Below are 25456 nucleotides of genomic sequence, written 5' to 3'. Positions count from 1 at the left end.
TCCTGCACGCCCCTACTGGGGATTGAGCCCACAACCCTGGGCATGTGCTCTGACTGGGAATCGAACCGTGACCTCCTGGTTCATAGGTCGACGCTCAACCACTGAGCCACACCGGCCAGGCTACATGGTGTACTTTATAAAATGGTTCATTGGATGTTATGTGAGTTTCACCTCAATTAAAAATAAACGAGTGAGGAAAACCCAGGAGAAGGGAAGGGCCAGGGGCACCCTGTCCCTAGACCTTAAGCCTACAAGTAACATGTTCTGTTTCCATGTTGTCCAGCACAGGAGCCCTGAGCCCGGAAACGTGGCAAGCGAGACCGAGGAGCGAACTTCTAAATTTTATTTACTGTGAATTCGTTTAAATTTCAATAGTGGCCTCTGCAAGCGGCCCCAGAAGGGACAGCTCAGGGTGGAGGGAAGACTGACCCCAACATGGAGCATCTACGGGGGGGGGTAAGCATCGCGCTGGCTGGTTCATACCCGTGTTTGCTTCTCATCATCCTGGTCGCATCGGGATCATGAAAACACAGTAACGCCGTGACCACTTTAATTGGACGTTCTGGCGGGCCCCGCAGGCCCGGTGGGTATCAGCTCTCACCTGTGGTCACCTGCGTCCTTACCTGTGCTCCGCAGGCGCTGCTTCCGGCTTCTCTTCCGACCTGGGCAGGACCAGCTCCGGCTGCGGCCTTGTGCTGGGGACACAGAGAGGTGGCAGGGATGACGAGGCTCTGTGGAGGAAGGGGATCTCGGCTCCCACCGGCCTCTCTGACCCGGGCCCACTGTGGCCTGAGAGCACTTTGCACAGGGAGGTTTTTGCTGCCCCCAGGAAATGCGGGGCCCGGGAGGGTGGTGAGAAGTGGTCACCCAGGGGCTAATGAAGATGAGGCAGCTGTGAGGAAGGGGGGACAGGGGAGGGGGAAAGACCCTGAACTATTCCTTCTGAGCATTTATCTCAGCGTATCCCCCAGAGGCATCTGTGCATGTGTCCCATGGATGCTGGCCCCCCTGTGCTACGGTGCCAGAAGGTGGGTGTCCTGCTTGTGTTAGGTCTGTATTCCTGTTCATGGCTAAAGCTTGGCAGGAGGATTACAACTGAGAGAGAGAGAGAGAGAGAGAGAGAGAGAGAGAGAGAGAGAGAGGAAAGGAGGGAGAGAGGAGGGGAGGGCGGGAGGCAGGAGGAAAGAAAAAGAAAAAGGAAAGACATATTTCTACTTCATGCCCATTGAGATGCCTACTCTCATAAAAACAGAAAGTAACAAGTTATGACAAGGATGTGAACTGGAACTCTGTGCCCTGCTGGTGGGAAGGTAAGTGGTGCAGCCACTGTGGGCAGCAGTATGACTCCCCTACGTGAGGCCCCCAGAGGAGTCAGATCCCCGGAGACAAAGTAGCTGATGGGGGCCAGGGGCTGGGGGAGAGGTCAGTGTTTATGGGGACAGAGTTTCAGTTTGGGAAGATGAAGTTTGGGAGCTGGATGGTGGTTATGTTTGCACAGCAATGTGAATGTACTTAGTGCCACTGAGCGGCACTGCTTAAAAATGGTTAAAATGATGAATTTTACATTATGTGAGTTTTACTACATGTAAAAATTTTTTAAAAAATGACAGGATGAACGAAGAAAGGGAGGGAGGAAGGAAGGAAGGAGGAAGGAAGGAGAGAAGAGCTAGGAGAGGAGTGAGGAAAAATTCCCGAATGGCAAGGGATGGTGAGCCCCGCCCGCCCTCCGGCCTCGCCGCCTCCATGCTGCCCTCTGTCATTATCAAATGCCGCTGTGTCTCATCTGCCAACATCACCCTGCCCTGTCGCCAGGACCCACTTTCCTCACTGGGTGAGGTGTCCCTCTCTTTATGCATTTAAAGGAACTTCTGGACCAGGAATCTCTCTTAGTCGCCTCTCTGTCCCTGGATTCTAGGCCAGAGCCAGGCAATGATACACGCTTTCCACCTGTTGAAAGCTCCAACTCTCCCACAGACTTGCTGTGTGGCCATGAGCAGGTACCTTGCCCTCTCTGAGCCTCACATACCTGGGCTGTAAGATGCTGTTCGTATCCTGGGCCTGCCTGGCTTTTGAGGGGCAAGGGATGTGAAAGTATCCAGGTGATGGGCTAAGGGCTCTACAATTGGGCGGGACCAGAACCGTCTTGAAGGTCTGTGACATACTGGATCTAATTAATGAGAAACGAGCCAATAAGGCATTACGTGGGCACGTCTGGGTCTGTTGCGGTGAGTGTGGGGCTCCTGTTTCCTCTGTAAAGGGAGGCCTTGATATCTCTCATCATGATTACCCTGAGCCCACTGCTTTGCAAGGGGCTACACTGCTCCTGATTTTCCACTGTAACCCCCAAGGCCACTGTGAACGTTTTATTTGCCTAATGTCGTTCTGTGACTCAGTAGGGAAATCTGGATTTGGACTCGGGTCCGACTCCAAGTTCTCGTGAGAAGTGCAGGGCCTCTAGTGTGACATTGGTCCCTGCAGAGCCAAGGCCATCGGCTGCTCCCCACAGGCAGGCCCAGCTCAGCGCCAGCCCCCACCCCGCCCGGACAGGGCCACTCTGCACAGACCTTTCTCTCCTGGCCTTGAGCCTTTCCTCTTCATACCTGGAAGAGAGGAGGAGCAGCAGGTCAGACACAGCCCTCCTTCCCCGCCGGCACACTGCCCAGGGAGCTCTGAATGTAAACCAGGGTTCAGGGCAGAAAGTACAGCCGGAGCTGACAGCCTGCTGGCCTTTACATGTTCCCTGCAGCTGCTCTGCAAGCCCCCCAGGGCAGGGAGTATCTGTATTGTTGATGTATTCCAGCATCTGGTATAGATGTGACTCAGCAGACATCTGGCCTGACCCAGCGATGGAAGTGCCGTGATAAAGCAACACACCCCTCCATTAGGGCAAAGCATTTCCGTAAAGGGCCAGAGAGTAACTATTTTCAGCTTTGCAGGCCAGTCTTGGTTGCACCAACTCAATTCAGTTGTAGCTTGAAAACAGCCCTAGTCCAGTGGTGGGCAAACCACGGCTCGTGAGCCACATGTGGCTCTTTGGCCTCTTGAGTGTGGCTCTTCCACAAAATACCACGTGCGGGCGAGCACAGACAGTGCAAAGTTGACTTAAAACTTTAAGTAGCCGTAACCGGTTTGGCTCAGTGGATAGAGCGTCGGCCTGCGGACTGAAAGGTCCCAGGTTCGATTCCGGTCAAGGGCATGTACCTTGGTTGCGGGCACATCCCCAGTAGGGGGTGTGCAGGAGGCAGCTGATGGATGTTTCTCTCTCATCCATGTTTCTAACTCTCTATCCCCTTCCCTTCCTCTCTGTGAAAAATCAATAAAATATATATTTAAAAAAAAAAAAACTTTAAGTAAAGTTTATTAAGTTAATTTTAGGGAACGTTGTGGAGTGAAAGAAGATGTAGTGTCGGGGATTGAGAAAGGTATGTTGAGATGGTTTGGACATATAGAGAGGATGAATGAAAGGAGATAGACGAAACAAGTATACAAGACGAGTGTGGATGGGAGAGTTGGAAGGGGTTGACCTCAGCGAACGGACCTCAATCAGATTGAGGACGTTTTTAGCAAAGGCCAGCTTAGGAGAACCCTAAGTAAGTTAATAACAATGTACCTACCTATATAGTTTAAGTTTAAAAAATTAGGCTCTCAAAAGAAATTTCAATCCTTGTACTGTTGATATTTGGCTCTGTTGACTAATGAGTTTGCCGACCACTGCCCTAGACTATCTGTTAATAAGTGGGTGTGGCTGTGTGCTGATAAAACTTTATTTATAAAACCAAGCTTTGGGCTGCAGCTTACTGGCCCGGCCCCGCACTAGGTCCCCAGGCCCACTGTACTTCCTAATTTCACACGTGTTTGTTTCACTGATGCCCTCCGTCCTGCTGCTCTCCCGCTCACGTCCGGTTTTGGGCAGCTGAGTGGGAACCTGAGGAGCCTGGGGGCCTTGAGGATGCAGGTGGGGCACTCACAGGGCATGGGGACACTCACTGTAGCACGCAGTCTGGGATCTGCACGTGCTCCATGGGGATGAGCTGCTCCAGCTCTTCCAAGCTGTGCACATACTGGATCTTGTTGATGAATTTGACGCTGCCAGGAGGAGGAGACGGGGTGGTTACCCAGAGCCAGAAGGAGCGATGGCAGACAGGGTGGCACGCATAACCCAACTCGAGGAGGCCCTAAGCACTACGCTCAAATCTCCCTCCCCACCCAGTGCCAGGCTCCACCCTCTACCCTAGTGGGGTGGACAGAGCAAGGCCTGGGGGCTCCCTGGCAAGAGGAGAGGGGTCCCGGCCCTGATCCCCACTAAGCATTTGTTTAAAGGAAGCAAAGAGGCAAGAGGTTCTAACAGACTAAGTATCCTCGTCCACCTAAGAACTGCTCCTCTGCGTTCATTCTCCCAGGGATGCTTTCCTGGCGCTCTGGCCCCTGCTGGGGACACCAGTCGTCATCGGGGCACGGGAAGGCACACGTGGGGCTGCTGATCACCCTCCATTCTTTCGGGATGAACGGCTTCCTCCTGTCCAAGCCCGGACTCAGGCTCTCGGGACTAGGCTGTGCGTGGTCACCATACGCTGCTTTGAACTCACGGTTATTAAAAATATTTTTTCAACTCAAATCTAGTCTTGGTGATATGGAAAATACACTTTTTTCCAGGGAAAAGAAAAGTTTTTAACAACGAGAAATGTAAGGCCAAGAGAATACAACAGCACAACAAGAAGAAAACAGCCCCCAGCTGGTTTGGCTCAGTGGATAGAGCGTCGGCCTGCGGACTGAAGGGTCCCGGGTTGGATTCTGGTCAAGGGCACATGCCAGGGTTACGGGCTCGATCCCTGGTGGGGGGTGTGCAGGAGGCAGCCATCAATGATTCTCTCTCATCATTGGTGGTTCTATCTCTTTCTCTCCCTTCCTCGCTGAAATCAATAAAAATTATTTTTAAAAAGTTTGCTAAATAAAAAAATAATAAATTTAAAAATTAAAAATAAACAGAAGAAAATAAGTAATAATAAAAAAGGAAAGCTATGCCCTGGCTGAGTTGGCTCAGTGGATAGAGGACTGAAAGGTCCCAGGTTCGAATTTGATCAAGGGCACATGCCTGGGTTGCGGGCTTGATTCTCTCTCACCATTGATGTTTCTCTCTCTCTCTCCCTCTCCCTTCCTCTCTGAAATCAATAAAAACATGTTTTGTTTTGTTTTTTTAAAAAGGAAAGATACAGCGAAACGTCTACAAGAGTGTCAAGAAGATTTATATCTATTTTTAGAGATTAGACAAAAATTCAGCTCAAGCTTTCTGGCATTCAGCGATGAGTTCTGCAGCTCACAGTGCCTACAAGGGAAAAATAAAGCAGTTTCTTCGCAGAGGCCAATGGGAAATGATTGGGAAGACAGATTTTTCCCATGGGCAGTCACAAAGCAGCCTTGTGTACTGGAATGAACAACGCCCACTGCTTTCGTGCAGGTCAAATGCATTTTTTTTTTAGTAAAAAAATTATTCTCACAGCACGAGGCCTCCCTCCAGTGGGCGTGACAGAGGTTAAGGGTGAACAGGTAGAGAGCGAGTCTCAGACCAGGGCAGGAATCGTGTCCCCACCTGTCTCACCGGGTCGTCTGCTCTGTGCCTGAATATGCCCGGGTTCCGCAGGCTCAGGGCGGACTGACTGGATTTGTTAGGAAGGATTTCTTTGTGGTGCTCAGAGCCAACACCTGCTGCTCTGAGTACCGGTCTATAAATACAGGCAAAACTTACGTCATGAGGGTGTGGTCACACCCACCATGCCCATCACTGGAAACAGATACCCCTATCTCTGCTGTGAGCTGAGCTTTCTGACTCATGTTGGGGCGGGAGGAGAGGGGGGAGCACTATCACGAGGGAGAATTCCAGGTCAGTGGCAGCACATCCCCAACCTTCGATTAGCATGGAACACACGGGGGTTTTCTTGGAGATACAATCACAGAACCTCGGGGTTGGACTGCAGGTCAGAACTGGCCTCCATTTTCCTCAGCTTTTCTGTTACAGATTTTTAAAATTGACTTTTAGAGAGAGAGGAAGGAAGAGGGAGAGAGAAACATCGATGCGAGAGTACAGATTGGCTGCCTCCTGCATGCCCTTCTGGGGATCGAGCCCGAAGCCCAGGCCCTGATCGGGAATCGCGCCTGCAACCTTGTAGTGCCCCAGCTCATGTCCAACCAACGGGGCCACTGGCCAGGGCCACTTTCCTCAGCTTTCAAAAGGAGAAGTGCATTTTCCTCCCCTCTCCCCTCTTCTTTCTGTGAAAGCTCGAAACAAGATCCTCACAATTTTCCATGGGAATAGCAACCAAGAGTGAGGGAATGGTCTGCCTTGGGTGATGGGATATGGAGGCCAGAACGCCGTTCTGTTAGGCCGACGTGCGTGTTCACCGTTTTGTCCAGTGGGTTCATCATGAGCACAAAGGATCCATAGTTAGTGCATTATTCGCCTGCTTTCACTATTACGAGTCCTTGAGCACAGAGCGCCTGAAGTCGCCTCCTTGCAAATCCTTCAAGGCAAAGTATGGGCCCGACTCTTTTTTTTTTTAATTTCAGAGAGGAAGGGAGAGGGAGAGAGAGATAGAAACATCCACGATGAGAGGGAATCATGGATCAGCTGCCTCCTGCACGCCCCACACTGGGGATGGAGCCCACAACCTGGCCATGTGCCCTGACCAGGAATCGAACCGTGACCTCCTGGTTCCTAGGTCCACGCTCAACCACTGAGCCACGCTGGCCGGGCTGGGCCCGACTCTGAAACGCATCACAGATCCTCAGTTGGGAATGTGGAAATGAAGGAGGATCGTGACTCAGTTCAGTGTTTGGCATGATATTAAGTTAAATGTACACTCAGTTTGCATGTAATTGACTACGGCATGTAAATTTGGGTCTCCTTGCTCTGTTTTTCCAGGTGCTTCTATATTGTGCAGCAGAGGGCGAACCTAGCAGGCTTGGAGGACCCAAACCCTGCACATTGCAAGGAAAGAGCTGGCTCTTGGTACTCGTGGGAGATCACCTGTAAGCTGAGGATTGTCCTGCCTGGTAAGAGTGTCTTAGGTGACCTGGGGCCTCAAAGCCTGCCGTCTAGTCTATGCTAACGGTGTGGTTTAGGGTGGGGGCCTTGAGCCACGTCATGTCAATTTGATCTCTGGAGTCGCTGAAGACCGAGTAGGTTCGGCCACCCGGTGCTCCGTTCCCGTGTGGCTGAGCCCCGTAAAAACCTGGACACCAGGGTGAGCTTCCTAGTTGTCACATGTGCTTGCTGGGAGAATCGGGGCTTTTGGCACAACCGGGAGGGGCTCACTGGAAGCTCATTTCCGGTTTCTCCTAGACTCCCGTGTGCACCCGTTTCCTTTGCCAATTTTAATCTTCATCCGTTCGCAGTAATAAACCGGAACCATGGGTATAGCAGCTTTTCTGAGTCCTGTGAGTCCTTTTGGTAAATCATCGATCCCAAGAGGGGGGCGTTTCACGTGTTGGTTCATTGAATGATTGGCCAGGAGTAGGTCAGACCCTCTAATGGCTTCCCCACAAATTCTGGAGTGAACGGAGCTGGGTTCCCTCCTGGGGAGTGTGGTGGGCTAGTGACCTTGCTGTGTGAGTCTGGGCGAGTTCCTGGACCTTTCTGAGCCTCAGTTTACTCATCCCTGAAATGTACACGATGACACCAGCATCTCAGGGTTAAAAGTTAAAAGTTATCCACCATTCAATATGGGAGAGCTGATTATTATTTCTCGTGTTTGTCGCTTAATAACAATACCTGTGATTGAAAAGTGTTTAAATTAATAATACCTATTTAGCATAGAGAAGTTGGGAAATGCAGATTAAAAATAAAAGACACAACCCACGCGGGATCTGGACACAGGTTGCAGCCTCACCTGATGAAGGGGCGGGAGATGGCCAGCACAGTGCGGATGAACCAGGACGGGTGGACGATGATTAAGGACTTCAGGTTCTTCCGTAACCTGCGTGGGAAGGCAGAAGCAGCGAGATGGGCTCCTGGGGCAGGCCCTGCGGGGGGAGGGGCTGCCTCCAACGCCCTCCCTGGGGGCACCACCACCTTACAGGGAGAAGGCAGAGTCTCTGAAAGCTAAGCCCCTTGGCGGAGTTTGCAAGTGGCGGAGCTGTCTCTCTCCTAAATTAGAGTCTGAGCAATTTTCATTGGTCATGCTGAATTGCATTCCCCTTTCTCCCCCCAAATCCATAACTCCTGGGTCCCGAGAAGGGGACACTATTTGGAAAACAGGGTCTTTGCAGATGTAACGATTCCAGGTGAGGTCAGACCAGAGCAGGGTAGGCCTCTAATACATGATGAGTGGCGTCCTTGAGAAAAGAGGAAATTGAAGACACAGACGCACACTCAGGGAGATGCCATGTGGAGATGAAGGTAGAGACTGGGGTGATGCATCTACAAACCAGGGGGCACCAAGGCTTGCCGGCGACCACTGGAAGCTGGGGGAGCACGGAGCAGATGCTCCCTCAGGGCCCCAGAGTCTCCCTCTGGAACCAGCCCTGCTCGGGGTCCCCTTGCACCGGAGGTGGGCCCCGCCCCTCCCCCTCACCTTCTATCGATCATCTGGTAGCACTTCTTCAGCCAGCTGATGCCCGGCATCCTCCGCCGGGGGGTGGCACCATTCAGGTACACGATCATGTAATCCTCTGCCACCAGGAGTTCCAAACTGCTGATGACGTACCTGGTCCCAGGGCACAGAGGACAGGGGACCCCGTGAGAGCGATCCCGAGTTAGAAAGCCCCAGGTCCTGGGGCTGGACACCTGTGGCACCTGCTCCCTTTGCCACCCCCGGCCCCAGCTTCGCCAGCCACACTCCAGGGGTGTGTGTGTGTGTGTGGATGTGATTAACACCAGCCCACCCCAAATTTGTGTCTGTGAGTATAATGATCACAGTAGTTACTATTTAATTGAGCACTTACTATGTGCCATGCTTTATACGCACGACTTCACTGATGTGCATTATCTCCACTAATTCTGGGGATGGGACTCAATAGCCCCAGATATAGCTGGGGAACAGGCACCCACAGAGGGTAGCTCATGGCACCAGATGTTAGGGACCTGGGTCCCTCCTGGCTCTATCTCTCTCTGAGGGATTTCAGAAAAATCCTTTCCTCTCTCGTAGCCTCTCCTTTCCCGTCTGTAATTGGGAGACTGGGTTCCCTGGTCTCTCAGGCCACTTCCCATGCTGACCTCCCACAGGTACCTCCTCATCCTCTGGCCCACCTGGCACCCAAGCCCTGCTGTGTAAGAAGGGAATCTTCATAATAACGATAATGAGTGATCATGACCTACAGAGCTCTTACTGTCATCTGCCCGGTGCTTTGTATGTGTTACCTGTCTCCGTCACAACAAAACGCTACCTGTGTGTCCTTGGGCAAGTGACTTACTGTCTGTGCCTCGGACTCTGCCCGTCGAATGGGAGGCGCCCACCCCACAGGGTTATGGAGAGGATGGAGTGCGTCATCAGGGATGCAGCATGCAGCCTCGTGGCTGCCGCATAGTGAATACTCAATGCATGACAGCGACGCTGACGATCATGATTGCACCGATGAGGCCCAGTGGGTGAGCAGGGAACTCAGATCCGGGTCTGCTGGTGGCCCAGCCCCTGCCTGGTGCCAGGCAGAGCCCCCTCCCAACGTGGTTCTCACAGCCTGGTCCAGCCCACTGCTGGGGCCCTCAGGAATGTCGGGGGGCGGGGTGCAGCCGGTGGCCACTTACAGGAAGAGGTGCTCCATGAGGTAGTGGTAGTCGGGAGAGCTGCTGTCTGGGAGGAAGCAGGCGGCGAAGACGATGATGGCACTGAGACCTTCACCATAGTACCCTGGGGAGAGGCCGCCAGTGAGTGCCCGGGCAGAGACGGGCAGAGCCCTCGCTGAGCTCTAAGCTCTGAGCCGCCCCAGGCCCCTGACCTGTCCTGCCTTTGGTAGGGAACGCCAGCCATCCTCCTAGGCACCCCCAATGTGCACCCGGCATCCATGGCTCATCCTCATGCAAGTTTCACCCCCACCCACCCACCCAGAGACGAGAGCTTAGCATCCCCGTGGCTCCTGAAGAGGCTGGGGTTCAGACACGGCCACTGAGGGGGCTCCAGTTGCCCAGCTGGAGTCAGGAGGGGGCCCGAGGGGTGCGGCCTCACCTCCGTGGGTCACCACCCTCATGTAGGGCCGGATCATGTGCAGGTCAATGCGATGTTCTTGTTCTCCGATGATCACCGTCCGCCACAGGCGCCCGTTGGCGGCACTGCCGTCCTCAGCCGTGCCGTCCCCGAACAGATCCGCGCTGGCCCCCGGCATGTTCTTGGCAGCGGCCACGGGGGTGTCATCTGGAAGGGACGCCTGAGTTTGATGTCTCGTCCCAGCCTCTCCCAGCTCCCTCTGCTGCCCATGGCCGCAGGGCCCCCACCTCTCTCCCCAGGCCACAGGCAAAACACTTGTCCTCTACTTCGCTCACCAACAGTGTTAGCCTGAGGCGGCTGGGAAAAATGAGGGACCGGGTCGTCAGAAAGTCACACCCAAATAACTTTCTTTCAAGCCATGGCACACAGGAACGTGCCCAGGGTGGGTGTCAGGCCGTCAGCCCGGGGAGTGATTCGGCCCCCACCAACCCCAGGCATCACCACTGGCTCCTTCCTCCTTTTATATTCCACACCCACCCAGCAGGTTCTGCGGCTCTGATTCTATTCCCGTGGCCACCGCCATGGCAGTCTTTCTGACCTGACCTGTGCTTTTGTCTTGAGATGTCAGATCAACTAACATCCCCTCAGAGAGACCTGTCCTGACCACCCTTCCAAAGGAGTCCCCCACACTCAGCTCCCCCAGCTCAAGGGGTCTCACCCTGAGCATTTAGGGTATTAGGGCCTGGATCATTCTCTGGGGGCGGGGGCTGTCCTGGGCACTGTGTGGTGTTGAGCAGCACCCCTGGTCTCCACAGATGTCACCAAACATTGCCCAGTGTTCTTTGGGGGACAGAATCACCCCTCAAGTGAGACACCTGACCCAGGCCTTCACCTCCCTTAGGTGACCAGCTGCTACGACCTCACACTCCTTTCTCTCATTACCTAGGGTCTGTTTCTGACCAGCGTCGTGCAGGCGGGCACCCTCTCTTCCTGCCGTATTCCCTCCACACCCCACGTCACAGGTGAGACCTGCTCCTGAGTAAATGCCCCACGAACACGCGTGGGGTCAGCCGGAGGCACTTTCTTTTGGTCTCCGTCAGCTTTGAGAACCACGTTCCCCTAGAAAAACCCAAGTTTACAAGAAAAACATGCATGGAGTTGCAGGGGCAGGAGGATCTGGGGTGCCCCGTGAGCCCTGAGTTGGGGAACCTGCCCTACCCGAGCCTGCAGGGATGGAGGAATTGCTTACCAAGCTGGCCCCGGAAGCCAGTAGGGCAGCTGAGTGCGACCGGGGGCCAGGCAGGTGCCGTGAGCAATCCCCAAGCTCACTCACCTTCCCACTCCAGCTCATTGCCGTTCCCCAGGAACTCCAGCGAGTCCGTCTCATCGGGGGTCTCGATGTCATCCACGTTGATGTCCAGGTCATCGGGGGTGTCCAAGAAGTCGTCCGACAGCAGGGAGCCCTCGCTCTGGTCCAGGGAGATGTTGATCTCCGGGGCGACCAGTGTCTTTCGCTTGCGGTGGGCTCCATTGAAGTTCAGCGTGTTGGGAGGGGCTGTGGGGAAACAGGAAAACAGGAACAAAACAAAACAGGTGCTTTTTCTTTTTTTCTCCTCCTCTCCACTTCCTGACCCGGTGGGAGCTGCACCCCATTGTGTGATAGGCTCACTTTCTATATTTAGAAAATGAGAAACTGGAAGCACAGAGAGGTTGAGTAACCAGCTCAAGGACACTCAGCAGCACCGCTGTGCCGACTTCATGACGGTGCCCACATGTCTCCCGCCCACCACAGCTGCTTTCCTTGCAGGCCTCGGAGCAGGACCACCCCCTTTCCTGGCGTGCCACTCAGGAGTCACAGTCGCTGGCATGTCTACAGTCTCGGGCAGAGCACCCCTTGCTGCACGTGTGGAAACTCACAGGACGTGTCCTCTGCTGGGCTGCCAAGCGCGTCCATCCCCGTCTCTTCCCGGAGTGGCCTGGGAACCCAGCCAGGAGGGGCATCGATCACCAGGCACCGAAAATCCAGCAACCAGAGCAGGGGGTGCAGACAAAAACAACAACAACAATAACAGCAACACCCGTTTAGCTCTGGGAATCGTTGGCACAAACACATCTGTGCATTAGCACAGAAAATCAGAGCGCCCCGGTGCCGGAGGGCTCCCTGCAGAGAACAGAATGGATATTGTCTTTCCATTAGGGAAAGCCAAAGCTGAGAGAGAGGGCGGGTCTCGTCCGGGGTCACCCGGTTTTACACGCTCTGGGATATAAGCCACATTCTTCAGGGGGTGGCTGCAGAGCTTAGATGCAGCAAGAAGTTTTCCAGTGGACATGGCAGTCAACCGGAAGTGCTCTCCACGGCCAACGCTGGGCAGTTATTTGGCTTGTAAGCCAAAGAGTAAAATAAAATGTCCATGAGACCATATGGGTCTAAAGAAATGACTGGTTAAATAAACATAGGGGAGAAGAGACAACTTATCTGCACAGAAAAATTCCAAATAATGTATGTAGATACCCTGCCCTCAGGAGATGGAGAATAGCTCCCTGCGCTTTGCTGTGGGCTGGACAGAGTGACTTCTTTCCCAAGAGGACAGCATGAGAAGGGCACTGAGGGACTCTGCAGTGGAGAAGCCTGACCCACACCCTCAGGCAGGGGCTCAGCTCAGCGTCAACAGCGGTAAGACTTGCTGACACGTGACCCTGGTTATGAGGGGACGGAAGAGCCCTTCACTGTGGGGTCTTCCTCTCAGAACCCATCACCCTGGTCTAGTCATGAGAAAAACACCAGACAAACCCCCAATTTAGGGATATTCCACAAAATCCCTGACCTGTCCTCCTCAAAACCTGTCAAAGTCACCCCAAACCAGGACAGTCTGAGAAAATGTCACAGCCCAGAGGGGCCTATGGAGATGTGAGGACTGAATGTTACCTGGGATCCTGGGTGGGCTTCTGGGCAGAGAAAGGATATTAGGAGAAAAGGACTATGGATCTGAATAAATAAACTGTGGACTTAAGTCATGAATCATGTATCAACGCTGGTCCATTCACTGTAACAAAAGTACCAGCCTGATTTAAGATGTTAATCATAGGAGGAACTGGGTGTGGGTATATGGAACCCTTCTGTACTATTGGTGCAACTTTTCTGGAAATAGAAAACTTCTAACAGGTATTTATGCCGTTTTATTGACTAGCTGTACTGTACATCCCTATGACTATTTGTAAGTACCAATATGTACTTCTCAATACCTTCTCCCTTTTCACCCAGCCCCCCACCCAATCCCCCTCTGACACCCATCAGTCTGTTCTCTGTATCTATGAGTCTGTTTCTGTTTTATTTATTCCTTTATATTGTTCATTAGATTCCACATACAAGTGAAATCGCATGGCATTTGTCTTTTTCTGACGGACTTCTTTCACTTGGCGCCATATCCTCTAGGTCCATCCATGCTGTCACAAATGATAAGATTTCATTCTTATGGCCAAGTAATATTCCATTATAGATACATGTACCACTACTTTTTTATCTACTTGTTTGTTAATGGCCCCTTAAGTTGCTTCCATACCTTGGCTACTGTAAATAATGCTGTAACGAACATAGGAGTGCATATATTCTTTCCAATTCCTGTTGTGGGTTTCTTCAGATACTGACCCAGAAGTGGAATCGCTGGGCCACCAGGCAGTTCTACTTTTAATTTATGGAGGGTCCTCCATTCTGTTTCCCATAGTGGCTGCACCAATATGCATTCCCACCAACAGTGCACAGGGGTTCCCTTTTCTCCCCGTCCTTGCCAAGACTTGTTGTTTGCTGTTTTATTGGTGATAGCCATTCTGACAGGTGTGAGGTGATACTTCATTGTGATTTTAATTTGCCTTTCGCTGATTAGTGATGTTGAGCATCTTTCCGTTTGTCTATTGGCCATCTGTATGTCCTTTTTGGAGACGTGTCAATTCAGGTCCCTTACCTATTTTTTAATGAGGTTGTTTGTTTTTTGGTGTTGAGTTGTATGAGGGTTTTTAAAAAAATAAATTTTGGGCATTAACTCCTTATCAGATGTATCCTTGGTGAATATGTTCTCCCATTCAGTGGGTTGTCTTTTTGTTTTATTGATGGTTTCTTTTTTTATATATATTTTATTTATATATATATATATATATATATGATTGATTTTTTACAGAGAGGAAGAGAGAGGGATAGAGAGTTAGAAACATCGATTAGCTGCCTCCTGCACACCCCCTATTGGGGATGTGCCCGCAACCAAGGTACATGCCCTTGACCGGAATCGAACCTGGGACTCTTCAGTCCACAGGCCGACGCTCTTGCCACTGAGCCAAACTGGTCAGGGCACATTGATGGTTTCTTTTGCAAAGCTTTTCAGTTTGAAGTAGTCCCATTTGTTTATTTTTTCTTTTGTTTCCCTAGCTTGAGGAGGTAGATCAGAAAAAAGTATTACTAAGAGAAATGCCCAAAAATAAAAATAAAATTTATTTTCTAAAAAGATAGAAATGTCAAAGATTTTACTGCCTATGTTTTCCTCTAGAGTTTTTATGGTTTCGAGTTTTACATATAGTCGTTAGTCCATTTTGAGCTTATTCTTGTACTAGTATATGGTATAAGAAAGTAGGCTAGTTTCATTTCTTTGCCTGCATCTGTCCAATGAACCAAACACCATTTTATTGAATAGACTGCCTTAACTCATTGTATGTTCTTGCCTCCTTTGTCAAATATTACTTAAGCACGTAGGAGTGGTTTATTTCTGGGCTCTCTATTCATGTTCCTGTCTGTTTTCATGCCAGTACCATGCTGTTTTGATTACTATGCCTTGCAGAATAGTTTGGTATCAGGTAGCGTGATTCCTCAAATGTTGTTCTGTCTCAAGATTGCTATGGCTATTCGGGGTCTTCTGTGATTCCATACACATTTTTTGATTATTTGTTAGCATTCTGTGAAATATATTATTGGCATTCTGATAGGATTTGAGTTGAATCTATAGATTGCTATGGGTAGTATGGACATTTTAACAATGCCCCCGAGCATGGCATGTGCTTCCATTTATTTGTATCTTCTTTAATTTCTTTGTTCAGCACCTTATAATTTTCCAAAAACAGGTCTTTCCCCTCCTTGATTAAGTTCATTCCTAGGTATTTTTGTATGCAATTGTAAATGTGATGGTTCTCTTAATTTGCCTTTCTGATGGTTCATTATTGGTATATAAAAGTACAACAGGTTTCTGGATATTTATTTTGTATTCTGTTACTTTACTGAATTTATCTATCAGTGTTGGTAGTTTTTTTGTGGGATTGTTAGGATTCATTATATACAGAAAAAGCAATTTTAAAAAATGCTGCCCTCTATGCATTTGTGCCCCGCTAATGCTTGATGCAGCACAGATGTGTGGAATAAGACCTGTCTCTCTGGTCATGACCAGACTGTTTTTTTGAGCAACAGCTCTGACTGCTTGAGCTGCACCCACGAGCTCCAGGTCCTGTGCTCCCCGGGGACCTGTCCAATCCCAGGCCGAAGGACCTGCAGCGTGCACTGGCTGTCCCAGACCATAGCTGTGGGGCATGCTGACTCTGGGGAGCATACAGCCTTCATTCGTTTCTGCCACTTCAACTGAAAGGGGGGCTGTTTAGACTGGGAAGGACAGTAGAATGCGCTTTCCTTTCCTTTTCAAACACTCTTTCTTCCCTCGCCTCTGTTCCTTGTAGGGGATGACCTGGTACCCTTTGCAGGGTGGAACCTACCCACACTTCTTCCTTTTCCTCCCTCCCACCTTTTCCCCATACACCACGCATTGAATGTTCTTTGAGTAACCACTCCCTTCCAGGTGCTTTGATGGGTTTTGGAGGTAAAGGATGAATCAGATGTTGCCCTGCTCTCCTGGAGGTCAAAAATAGAGCAGAGGCCCTAAGAAAATGAAGACATCCGTCCACACGAAAACCCATACTTGAATGTTCACAGAAGCACGACTCACAGTAGCCAAAAAGTGGAAACAACCCAGTTATCTATCCATCGATGAATGAATAAATGAAGTGTGACCCAGCCACACAATGGAATATTATGCAGCCATGAAAAGGAGGGAAGCAGGGACTCATGCTGCAGCATGGGTGGACCTCGAAAACTTTATGCTAAGTTAGAGACGACAGGCACAAAAGGCCACCCAGTATGTGATTCGTTTATGTGAAATGTCCAGAACAGGCACACCTAGAGACGGAAAGTGGGTTAGTGGTTGCCAGGGGCTCGGGGAAGGTGTGTGTGTGGGGCGACTGCTAAGGGGGACGGGGCTCCTTCTTGGGGTGATAGAAATGTTTTGGAACTACACAGTAGTGATGACTGCATAACATGGGAGTGCACCAAACACCACTAATTCGTGCATTCAAAAGGGTTAATTTTATGTTACATGAATTTCACCTCAACTGGTTCTTGTAAAATATTTTTAATTGATTTCAGAGAGGAAGGGAGAGATAGAAACATCAATGATGAGAGAGAATCACTGATCGGCTGTCTCCTGCATGCCCCACACTGGGCATGTGCTTTGACTGGGAATTGAATCGTAACCTTCTGGTTCAGAGGTCGATGCTCAACTGTATTTTTTTTTTTATAAAGGCAAGCTTCTAATAAAGTCAGAAGAAGGTTTAGAGAGGCATTTCATGCCCTAACAGGTTTGGCTCAGTGGACAGAGCGTCGGCCTGCGGACTGAAGGGTCCCAGGTTCGATTCCGGTCAAGGGCATGTACCTTGGTTGTGGGCACATCCCCAGTGGGAGGTATACAGGAGGCAGCTGATCGATGTTTCTCTCTCATTGATGTTTCTAACTCTCTATCCCTCTCCCTTCCTCTCTGTAAAAAAATCAATAAAAATATATTTAAAAAATAAATAAAGAGGCATTTCATGTACACACTGCTCTGTTCCTCTTCTCTGTAGCTGCCTCCCTTGCTCTCAACATGGGGGAGGGGCGGGGCTGCTGTCTCATGACTAGGTCCAGGGTCCTGGCGTACAGGAAGCACATTGCCCATGTGCAAGGTGGCCCCAAATTGCAGACTGATGGCAGATGCACCACCCCTGGTTCCATCCAGCCAACACAGCATTTATTTAAACACTTTAAATCTGCGGTTAAATCAGAGATCTGACACAAACATTCTAGCTTCCTGTCTTTTCTTGAATCAGATCTGCCCTTACATGCGATAAGCACCACCAGGAACTGACTGTCTGCCTCTCCTGTTCAGCCGGGTGTCGGAATTTTCTAGCTCCTTCTCTCCTTGACGCTGCCTGCCCGGCACCCTTCAGCGTCTGAGGCTGCAATTCCCGTTCCGGAATCAGCTAGAATCACGTTTTGCCCTCACGGACAGGGCATTCGCTGTGTGCCGGGTTGGAATGTCCGGGGCAAGATCTCATTTGCTCCTCACAGCAGCCATATGAGGAGGCAGAAGCCAGTGTCACAGGAGAGGAAACTGAGGCTGGACTGGAGGACCCCCTCCGGGTTGAAATGAAGTTGGCAGAGCTAATTCCAGGCGTTGCCCTTTACTGCCCCCTTGTGTCCAGTCAGCACATGTGCATCAACCCGAGGAGGATCATAGGGAAGTGGCCCTCTGGCCTGGGGAGCATGTCCCACCCGCTGAGCAGGGAGCCCTGTGTGGCCACCCACTCCTCCTGGCAGGAAACGGCACAGTTGTGCAGCCAGCACTGTCTTCAGTTCTCATCAGGATGTGATTCAGCCTCCCACCCTGGGCGGGCCATGAAGATCCTACGTGGCCACCAATCTAGCCTAAATGTCAAGGTGGGGAAAGCATCTAACTGCTCAGCGACTTGGACTAGGAAACCAAGGAACTGAGTAAAACAGTGGGAACGTCTGAGAGGGCTGGGAGCAAACATCGCTCTGAGGCTCTCCAGGGCTCTGCGGCCAGGGGGTTCCCTTCTCTCTCTGAGCCTCGGTTTTCCTCGTCAGTAAAAGGAGAATAAGGCTAGCACCCACTTCTCACTAATTTCACAAATCTATTAGGTGCCTGGGCTCTGGGAAATGTACAGGGCTCAGATAGTAACACACAGTTTGGGGGCGAGGGGGCTGTGAGGAGCTTTCTGCCAACTTGGCCAGGCTCCAGTACCCAGTTACCTGATCAAATGCTGGTCTAGGTGTTGCTGGGACGGTATGAGGTAGATGTGGTTCAAATCTATAATCCATGGACATTAAGTCAGAGGCTGTCCTCAACAATGTGGTGGGCCTCATGCAACGGAAAGGTCTGAGGTTTTCCCGAGGAAGAAGGAATTCTTGCTTGGCTCAGTGGTTGAACCTATGAACCCAGGAGGTCACAGTTCGATTCTCAGTCAGGGCACGTGCCCAGGTTGCGGGCTTGATCCCTAGTAGGGGGCATGCAGGAGGCAGCGATCAATGATTCTCTCTCATCATTGATGTTTCTATCTCTCTCTCTCTGTCCCTCTCCCTTCCTTTCTGAAATCAATTAAAAAAATATGTTAAAAAAAAAAAGAATTGCAGCACTGAATCCAGCCCGAGTTTCCAGCCTGCCCTATGGATTTTAGACTTGACAGCCCTACAATTGATCAAGACAATTCCTTGGAATAAATTATATATATAATATCCACAATCATATACACAAAATAATGTTAAAACATATCTATACTATGAATAAAATATACGTACTTATATGTATAATTGTACATACATAATATAAACACAATAATAGTATATATTAATTAATAATAAGTACAACCATACAAATATATATTCTATATGTAATGAAAACCAACTGGTTCTGTGTTTTTTTCTTAAGAACCCTGATTGATACAAAAGGGAAAGAAGATGATGATCAAGTAAATAAACAGATGAACAAAGCAGATAGTTGCAACAAGGGAAATAAGCAAGATGAAGGAGGAGGAGGGCAGGGTGCAATCAGGGGTGGCCAGGGAAGTCTTCCTTGCGAAGGTGACTTTTTTGTTGTTGCTGCTAATCCTCACCCAAGGATATTTTTCCATTGATTTTTAGAGGGAGTGGAAGAGAGAGGGAAAGACAGAGAGAAACATCGATGTGAGAGAAACACATCGATTGGTTGCCTCCTGCACACGCCCCCATCAGGGCTGGGCCGGGGAGGAGCCTGCAACCGAGGCATGTGCCCTTGATCAGAATTGAACCCGGGACCGTTCAGTCCGCAGGCTGGCGCTCTGTCCACTGAGCCAAACCGGGTAGGGCAAGCAGGTGACTTTTGAGCGGAGATTGAAGGCAAGAAGCTGGCATCATGGGAAGACTGAGGAAAGGACAATCCTGATGGAAGGCACAGCAGGTGCGAGCACCCTGAGGCCGAATAAACTCGGTGAGTTGTAGGAACAGATCAGAAAGCAGACCAGGGTGTCAGGAGCAGAGAGAGCAGTGGGGAAGGGAGAGTGGAAGGAGGATGTGGGTGGGGAGAAAGGCAGGCCCCAGGGGGGCTGCTGTCCTGGGGGTGGAAGGAGGTCATGAGGCTGAGGCGCCTGGCACAGCCCAGAGAATGCAATGGATATTCAATAAACGTTCCAGCTCATGCTGGAGAACTGGGGAAGCTGACTCAGCAGGACTCCGGGCTCCTTGGAGGACAGGCCACGGCTTCTGACCACCCTGCCGGGCCACAGGGCTGCGGCTTTCCGGGCAGGCGAGACCTTGTTACTCCCCCCAGTCCCAGGAAAACCTCAAACTACGCGGAGCTGAAGCCTTGCCACGGACCCGAGGCGGACGCAGATGGCTCTCGGTAGGGCTTGCTCTCGGCGATGGGCCACCCAGGGAAAAGGTTGGGCTCCCCTGCATATGCAGGGCACACGGTGTGGCTTCCTCCCCTGTGGGCGCTAATGGTGTCCTCCCAGGAGGGTAACTCCGTTACTAACCCCAGGGCCTGGGACTGGGACCTGTTTGTAAGTAGCGTCTTTGCAGATGGAATGAAGTTGAGGTCATACTAGACTATGGGGGCCCTGAATCCAATGAGTGGTGTACTTATAAGGAGAAGAAACGTGGATACAGGCCCTCAGGGGAGAAGGCCCTGTGAAGGTGGACGCCGAGGTTAGAGTGACGTGTCCACGAGCCGTGGGATGCCAAGGAGTGCCAGCCGGCACCAGAAGCTGGAAGAGGCAGGAAGGATCCTCCCTTAGAGCATGAGGGCCTCAGAGGGAGCATGGTCCCGCCGGCACCTTGACTTAGGATGTCTAGCCTCCAGAAGCGGGAAAGAACCCATTTCTGTGTCTTAAGCCATCGGGTTGGCGGTACTTTGCTATGGCAGCTCCCGGAAACGCATGCACCCTTTCAGGGTGAAATAAAAACCCCTCACCTGGAGGTCACGGTTTCATTCCCGGTCAGGGCACACGGCCGGGTTGCAGGATTGATTCCCATGGTGGAGGCTGGAGGCAGCCGATCACTGTTTCTCTCTCATCATTGATGTTTCTCTCTCTCTCTCCCATCTCCATCCTCTCTGAAATCAATAAAAACATATGTTTAGAAAACCCCTCACCCGGGCATCCCTCAGGAGGTGGCGTCTGTGAACCCTCCAACCTCGTACCAGCTGGGCTCTCACACTGCACTCCTTACCAGGCCTGGTCTTCCTTCCCCAGTGCCCAGGGCATATCCTGTTCCCTCTGCCTCGAGGGTTGCTTCCTGCTTCTAGATGTTCTGTTAACACATTAAGCGCCAAGCCTGTTCTGTCTTCCTTTCTGTTTAGCCCGCGATATCCGATTTCACCGACATGCTGGCGGCAGCAGTGACTGACCGGTCCGGACGGAAAGTACAGTGTCAGTCACCGGTGACTGACACGGCGCTTAACGTGTTAAGATGAGGACTATAGCAGAATAAACATTTATAAACAACCAGAGCCCATGGCCACTGGGGTCAGACATCTGGTCCTGCCCCTGCCCCTCCTTACCTATGAGACCCTGGTCCAGCCCTTCTCTACCCTGGTTCTCAGTTTCTCCACTCAGCCTCCCTTCAGTCCCGATCCTGCTCCTGCAGCCTCAAGGCCTTTACACGTGTCGCTCTCTCGGCTTAGAATGCTCAGCCTCTACCTGCTCAGACCCCACCCAGGCCCTCTCCGAGGGCCGAGAACCCACCTGCAATTTCTCAGTGGGTTGTAAGGTTAAAGGGGACAGCCTGTCTCTGGCCCAGACCGTGAGCACCCTATGAGGGTGGCTGCCTTTTTAAAAAAATGTATTTTATTGATTTCAGAGAGGAAGGGAAAGAGAGAGAGAGACATCAACGATGAGAGAGAATCATTGATCGGCTGCCTTCTGCATGCCTCATACTGGGAATCGAGCCTGCAACCCGGGCATGTGCCCTGATGGGGAATCAAACTGTGACCTCCTGGTTCGACACTCAACCACAGAGCCTCGCCGGCCGGGCTGAGGTGGCTGTCCTGTTCTCCACGTGTCCCCAGCGTTTCACCCAGGGCCGGGCGTCCAGTCGGTGCAGAGCATTAGACTGAATTAGAGGAGAAAACTAGGCAGTGAGATAGACAATCCCCAGGCTGCCCTCACCTCAGACTCCATAAGAATCTGCAGAAGGGCAGGAAGTGAAGGAAGAGACTGCAAGGTAATGGCAGCAGGAGGGGGCTGTGGGTGCGAGAAGCGTGAAGACGCCCTGGGGAAGGGCTCGCTGAGCTGGAAGGAATAGAATGGTGGGTTGTCTGGCACCAGACAGAGGTGCTTATGTTGAAATGCAGCTGGACGCAGCATCAAGGAGCTGCACTCACTTCTTCCAGAATGAGGAAGACAGCCTTGGCAAGGCCCCCTCACCACGCAGGGCTGCACAGCGAGGCCACTCTATTGCAAACACTGAACTGCTGAAAAGAGAGAGGGACCCTCTGCAGCTGGGGGAAACTTACTTGAAATTCACACTTGCAACTGCCACCAGCCCCATTTTTGTCTCCACAGCACTTTCGAAAGGGGCTATCTTTTAAAATATTGGGAGTGGGGGCAGGAAAAGGTACTAGAGTGAACAAGACACAAACAACTAGGAAAAGCCCGACTGGCATGGCTCAGTGGCTGAGCACTGACCTATGAACAAGGAGGTCATGGTTCTATTTCTGGTCAGGGCACATGCCCAGATTTCAGGCTTGATCCCTAGCGGGGATGTGCAGGAGGCAGCCAATCGATGATCGATGATTCTCTCTCATCATGGATGTTTCTATCTCTCTCTCCTTCTCCCTTCCTCTCTGAAATCAATCAAATATATATATATATATATATTTTTTTTTTTTTTAAATTTTAATATATTTTATTGATTTTTTACAGAGAGGAAGGGAGAGGGATAGAGAGTTAGAAACATCGTTGAGGGAGAAACATCGATCAGCTGCCTCCTGCACACTACCTACTGGGGATGTGCCTGCAACCAAGGTACATGCCCTTGAACCTGGGACCCTTCAGTCCACAGGCTAATGCTCTATCCACTGAGCCAAACCGGTTAGGGCTCAAATATATATTTTTATAAAACCTAACAGGACCCCCTGGCAATGGGCAAGGAGACACCTGTTTGGTGGTGTTGCTCTTATATCAGTCAGGGGCAAAGCGGATGTACAGCCCTTAGTTCATCCTAGCTTGATGCCTGTGTTGGTGGCCAGAGCTGTTTCATGCCTGAGGCACATAAAAAACAAAAACAAAAAAACCTAATAGGAATAATACTGAGGGTGACAATGACTCTGGGCAGCCCTCATCATTTAGACAGCCCATCTTAACCATCCAGCCCCACACACCTCATGGAGTTCTCACAACTTCCTGAGCCAGGGATGATTGCCCCTATTTTACAGATAGGAAAACTGAGGCTCAAAGATGCTTGAAGAGTTGCCCAAGGTGGCTGAGCAAGCCTGTTGGGGTTTGAATCAGAAGGTTCTCAAAGTCCAGGCCCAGGAGTGCTTTGGTCTCAGCAGAGGCCAGAGATGCTAAGACCGATCGAAGACCCATCGGAACCCGGACATTTGGTGCTAGAAGGAACCTACTGCAATCACCCCATCTGATCCCACTTTTTATGGGGGAGGAAACAGACCCCTCCCCCGAAACAGGAGCAAGTGACTGCTCTCAAAGCCACTTCCTGTCCATTTGGGAACCTTTCTATTTTACTTTTTTAAATATTGTTTTTATTGATTTCAGAGAGGAAAGGAGAGGGAGAGAGAGATAGAAACATCAATGATGAGAGAGAACCACCAATTGGCTGCCTTCTGCATGACCCCCACTGGGGATTGAGCCTGCAACCCAGGCATGTGCCCTGGACTGGAATCAAACTGAGGACCCTTCAGTTCGCAGGCTGATGCTCTATCCACTGAGCCAAACCAGCTAGGGCTCTATTTTATTTTTTTAAAATATATTTTTATTGATTTCAGAGAGGAAGGGAGAGGGAGAGAGAGATAGAAACATCAGTGATGAGAGAGCATCATTGATCGGTTGCCTCCTGCATGCCCCCTACTGGGGAATTGAGTCTGCAACCTGGGCATGTGCCCTGACCGGGTATACAAACCCGTGACCTCCTGGTTCATAGGTTGACGCTCAACCACTGAGCAACACTGGCCGGGCTAGAGTCTTTTTAACGACATCAGGACTTCCTTGCTAGAAAACAATCCTTAATTTGCCCAAACTGCCAAGTCTGGGTGTCTGGAGACCCCTTCCCCAGGCATTAGCACTCCCTACCTTATAGAGTTGAAGAGAAAGCCTTCTAGGAGGGAGTGTGGAGAGGAAAGAACATTCTAAAGGTGAAAGGGCAGGAGGCTGGTCCTAATGCAGTGGCCATCTCTTACCCAAAATACTTCTATTCCTGGAGACAAACTGCTACAGACGACGGTACTGAGTAGACAAGAGATCTCAGCTCTTCTGAGAACTGGCCACTCTCGCTATAAAGATCCACACACACCTGTGCAAAATATAGACTGAAACTGACTAGCCTTGGGAGAGGCTAAATTCAAGTTCAGCTGGGGCTCACGCCCTCCACATCGCAGCTTCCTCTTGGACACAGTCGAGAGGGAGCCCAGGACCTCTCCCACAAGCCCGTCTACCTTTTGAACGGGACCAGTTGTAAAAAGCGTATCTCGGACCATTTGAGGCACATATTTTGTTGGAGTCAAACCTGCGTCCCTTTCATGCCTGTGGTTCACCAGCCTAGTTTCTGCCCTCAGAGCCCTTGGCAACAGATTTCTGGAGCTGGAGAACCTCTTCAAACTCTCTTCCAGGGTGAACACGCTCAGTCTCTTTGTTCCTTCCCAGGTGGTTATATAACTAACTCTTGGTCATCACCTCCTGGGGGTAAAGTCCTTGCATTAAAGGGGGAGGGAAATGAGTGGTTGTATCCAAACAATGAAATAGGGGAGCCTGTGCTAAAGATTTGTGTTATGCAAGCAACGCCTCGCTGGAGGAGAAAACGAGAGAGAGAGAGAGAGAGAGAGAGAGAGAGAGAGAGAGAAGGAGGCCTGGTGGTTCTTGCATGTCAGCAGTGGATGCGGCTCAGGGCTTTCTTCCTACTTGTTTTTATTCCTTTCGGTGACTGTCATTCATTCATCCTATCTATTGAACACCAACTGTATGCCAGGTTCTGTCCTTGTGCTAGCATACAGCAGTGGTCAAATCAAAGACCCCTGCTCTCACAGAGTTCCCTTTGGGGGAATGGACTTTAAAAAAAGAGAAATATATAAAATAATTAGTGTAGTAGATAGTATGGGTCTCCTACAGCTGCTATAACAAATTACCACAAACTTCGTGGCTTAAACCAACACAAGTGTATTCTCCTATGATGCTAGAGGCCAGGAGTAAGTATGAAATCAGTTTCACTGGGCTAAAGGCAAGGTGTGAGCAGGGCTAGTTTTTTCAGGAGGCTCCAGGGGAGAGTCTGTTTCCTGCTTTGTCCAGTTTCCAGAGGTGCTTGCATCCCTTGGTTCATGGCCCCTTCCTCCCATGACTCCCATCTGTTACTTCCATCGTCATAGCTCCTACTTCCATAGCCAAGTCTCCTTCTGCCTCCCTCTTATAAGGTCCACCTGGATAACCCAGGATCATCTCCCCATTTTAAGATCCTTAACTTAATCACACTTGCAAAGTGCCTTTTGCCACGAAGGGAACATTCTCAGGTTTCAGTGTTAGGATGTGGGTATCTTTGGGTGCCATTCTTCAGGAACTTGGGAGAGGGCAATAAAGGGGCCAGGAGGTCCTCTCTGAGCAGGTGGCCTGTGGGCAGAGACCTGAAGGAGATGAGGGAGGCATGGGTGTTTGGGGAGGCATGAGTGTTCCAGGCAGAAGGAACAGCCAGTGCTAAGTCTGAAAGTCAGAGGCAGCCAGATACGGGTAAGGAACTGGAAGGAAGCTACTGGGGCTGGAGGGGCATGAAG

At 50.8% G+C, this 25456-nt stretch overlaps 1 protein-coding gene and 1 pseudogene across 2 annotated transcripts in view; one reads left to right on the top strand and one right to left on the bottom strand.

Moving 5' to 3' along the window:
- The window catches only part of ATCAY (ATCAY kinesin light chain interacting caytaxin), a 33637-nt gene that overhangs the window by 4898 nt on the left and 3283 nt on the right, over positions 1 to 25456 (bottom strand). Inside the window, exons 3-11 of one of the 2 annotated variants that reach the window (XM_070415807.1) lie at positions 12051 to 12109; positions 11467 to 11688; positions 10155 to 10340; positions 9737 to 9839; positions 8568 to 8699; positions 7884 to 7970; positions 3988 to 4086; positions 2565 to 2600; positions 624 to 731 (exon numbers count right to left, since the gene is read on the bottom strand). In XM_070415807.1, the coding sequence (XP_070271908.1) occupies positions 624 to 731; positions 2565 to 2600; positions 3988 to 4086; positions 7884 to 7970; positions 8568 to 8699; positions 9737 to 9839; positions 10155 to 10340; positions 11467 to 11688; positions 12051 to 12109 (1032 nt within the window). The remainder of the gene's footprint in view (positions 1 to 623; positions 732 to 2564; positions 2601 to 3987; positions 4087 to 7883; positions 7971 to 8567; positions 8700 to 9736; positions 9840 to 10154; positions 10341 to 11466; positions 11689 to 12050; positions 12110 to 25456) is intronic. The other variant, XM_070415808.1, reaches the window with a different exon arrangement.
- LOC139011932 (small nucleolar RNA SNORA48) lies at positions 22593 to 22737 on the top strand (annotated as a pseudogene).

This window comes from Myotis yumanensis, unplaced genomic scaffold (genome assembly GCF_028538775.1).
Source record: "Myotis yumanensis isolate MYYU_CA2020_CCGP unplaced genomic scaffold, mMyoYum1.0.hap1 SCAF_5, whole genome shotgun sequence".
Lineage (NCBI taxonomy): Eukaryota > Metazoa > Chordata > Mammalia > Chiroptera > Vespertilionidae > Myotis > Myotis yumanensis.
This window is presented reverse-complemented; position numbering and strand designations above follow the sequence as displayed.